Here is a 3,040-nt window from a genome sequence, read left to right as displayed (position 1 = left end):
AGATGTTGATGGGTGAGGATAGATGTTGATGGGTGAGGATAGATGTTGATGGGTGAGGATAGATGTTGATGGGTGAGGATAGATGTTAATGGGTGAGGATAGATGTTGATGGGTGAGGAGGGATGTTGATGGGTAAGGATATATGTTGATGGGTGAGGATGGATGTTAATGGGTGAGGATAGATGCTGATGGGTGAGGAGGGATGTTGATGGGTGAGGATATATGTTGATGGGTGAGGAGGGATGTTGATGGGTGAGGATATATGTTGATGGGTGAGGACAGATGTTCCCATTTAGCGGCTCTGAGGTGAACAGAGGGGGAAGCCTTCACTCTGAGCGCCCGGCAGCTGGTAGGAAGAGAGCGAGGAGAGGCCGAAAGGGGGCGAGGAAAGGAGACGAGGACGCCCCTCCGCCTGTTTGGATCGCAGCCTGCTCCGCTCCTTCCAATCCGTTCACCTCCATTCACAGTAAATACAAGCATGGAGGCTTGACTGTCGGGATCTAACGTCGAGCAGCGGGGGGTAGAGACACTGCCGCATGCGCCACGGGGAGCAGACGGGACGTAATCATCTGTTACTGGGTGATTTTGGTGTTCGCTGGGAGCATGAAGCGGATGGCCGCGGTGGCCAGGCACAATGGCCTCGTCTCTCCTTTGGGGAACAACAACTCCGGGGCTTCGAGCATCGTCTCCCCTCCCACAGCCAGAGCCACCAGCGCCTCCGCCTGCTCCGACACTCCGGCCGCGGGGGGCCCGGACGGCCTGCTGGATTTCTCTAAAGGCCCCGCCGTGAAAACCGAGCTGGTGTGCAGATGGACCGAGCGAACTTCTTCGAAGCAGAGGCTCGGGCGGACGGCGACATCCGTCTGCGAGCAAACTTTCAGCTCCATGCCGGAGCTCGTGGACCACGTCACCAGCGAGCACGTAGCGGCGGGGCTGGAGAGTCTCAGTCATGTCTGCATGTGGGACGAGTGTCTGCGCGGCGGGAAGGCGTTCAAAGCCAAATACAAACTCATCAACCACATCCGCGTGCACACCGGGGAGAAGCCCTTCTCGTGCGCGTTTCCCAACTGCGGCAAGATGTTCGCGCGCTCCGAGAACCTCAAGATCCACACGCGCACGCACACGGGTAGGCTGTGCTGGTGGGCTGTTCAGCTGGGGGGTTTAAATCCGTGTCATCCCTTCACACACAATGAGAGCTGCCTGCAGGGATCCCCCTCCATCTTCTCCATGTCCCCTTTCTGCACACAGCCCACTTCCCCGCCTCCTTGTTTCCTACTGAAGCTCAGAGCAGGTTAAAGCAGGGTTTCCTAACCCTGGCCCTCAGGGGCCACTGTCTTCTGCTGAAACACACCTGATGCAGATGGTTGCATTGCCTCCTCTGCAGCCATCAGAGCCTGTTAATCATCTTTTCATCCAGTTCAGGTGTGTGGAGGCAGGGGTACACCTAAAACAATGAGGACGGTGGCCCCTGAGGACCAGGGTTAAGGAAAGGCTTGATTTGAGCGGGCCCTCTGGTCTGAGGCTCTCCATCATTACTGAGCCATAACCAGTTTAGAATGGGATGTCTCGATGTGGAGACGACATCATTACAGCTTCAAATGGCTTTTCTATGATTTGTTAAAAGCTGCAGGTGTTGGGGCTCCTTCTCTCCTTGTGTGTGTTGCTATGGGGTAAGATAACTGTCTGAATTTGTAAACGTTAGCAAACATAAACAAATGTAAGGTTTGTATTTATCCCTCGTTACTCATACATACATGTGACGTCAGGTGTTTCAAGTTAGAACCTTTTTAGAAATACAGTCACTAATGTAGGAGTCCTAATATATAACCCTCACGATGCTGTTCCACTCCTTACCAGCTGGTGGCAGGAACGCACCTTAAACGTATTCTCCAACCGCTTTTAAATGATAAGAAAACAATACAGAACCATCTATCTTAGCTGTGTCACTACCTGATCCATCCCGGAAGCACGATCCGTCCTGCGCATGCGCGAACAGATATACATCCAGGTGTCCGTAAATGATGTAATTATGGTACTAAAACTACTTATTTCTACCCATAACTTACTAAAGAAAGCTAATAAACATATTTAATTAGTTTTGTGAGACCATTTTGATGCTTTTTACGCTTTTTTTCGTTAAATTGCTTCTCAGTCATCATCGGACATGCCTAGAGCAATCTGACAAAACATGATTAAACCATGTTTATCTGCATTTTAACCATATCTTCCTTTAGATTACGCACTATATAGCATAAGGTTAAAAAGAAATAAAAACATAAAACTCAAAAAGACTAGATTTATGTTTAAATCCAAAGCTGAAAAAGTTAGCTCCTGGAAGTAGCGTAGGATCCCATTTCTGGTGTAGATCAGGCACAGAGTGATCAAACAGAAAGGCATTTATTTTCTCAGGAAATACATTACACCTTAATGTTTAACATATAATATTTTTATACACTTACTATTTTTTGGGAGGGAAAATCTTCCTTTAGGTCTTTTTAACAAAATAAAATTGAGGGCGACCTGGATGTATATCTGGATGCCCAAATGAGCTGATTGTGCATGCACAGGACGGATGGTGCTTCAGGAACGGATCGGGTGGTGACATGGTGAGATGTTTTCAGTACCTGTGCAGCTTAACTTTCTGTCTATGGTTTTGTTTATATCTTCCTTAAGGTCAGTTGGCATAACAACTTTAGCATCCGTCATCGCCACCACCTGGTGCGGAGCATGACGGCTTCAGCACGGCTTGTAAATTAGTTCCCGTAAATTTGTGGTCGTACTTGTATTTTTTCAAAGTTCTGGATGCTGCAGACATGCTAACGTTAGCCCTGGCTGCTGCAGATGGGCTAGGATTAGCCCTGGCTGCTGCAGACGGGCTAATCTTAGCAGATGGGCTAACCTTAGCCCTGGCTGCTGCAGATGGGCTAATGTTGGCCCTGGCTGCTGCAGACGGGCTAATCTTAGCGCTGGCTGCTGCAGATGTGCTAATGTTGGCCCTGGCTGCTGCAGACGGGCTAATCTTAGCCCTGGCTGCTGCAGA

At 49.4% G+C, this 3,040-nt stretch overlaps 1 protein-coding gene across 1 annotated transcript in view; it reads left to right on the top strand.

Moving 5' to 3' along the window:
• Nucleotides 1–6: 6 nt before the first annotated feature.
• The window catches only part of LOC107098963 (zinc finger protein ZIC 5-like), a 9,005-nt gene continuing 5,971 nt past the window's right edge, over nt 7–3,040 (top strand). The window contains exon 1 of the mRNA XM_015396875.1: nt 7–1,126. Coding sequence (XP_015252361.1) covers nt 604–1,126 — 523 coding nt within the window. The 5' untranslated portion in view covers nt 7–603. The remainder of the gene's footprint in view (nt 1,127–3,040) is intronic.

Source organism: Cyprinodon variegatus, unplaced genomic scaffold (assembly GCF_000732505.1).
Source record: "Cyprinodon variegatus isolate N-32 unplaced genomic scaffold, C_variegatus-1.0 Scaffold27, whole genome shotgun sequence".
NCBI lineage: Eukaryota > Metazoa > Chordata > Actinopteri > Cyprinodontiformes > Cyprinodontidae > Cyprinodon > Cyprinodon variegatus.
This window is presented reverse-complemented; position numbering and strand designations above follow the sequence as displayed.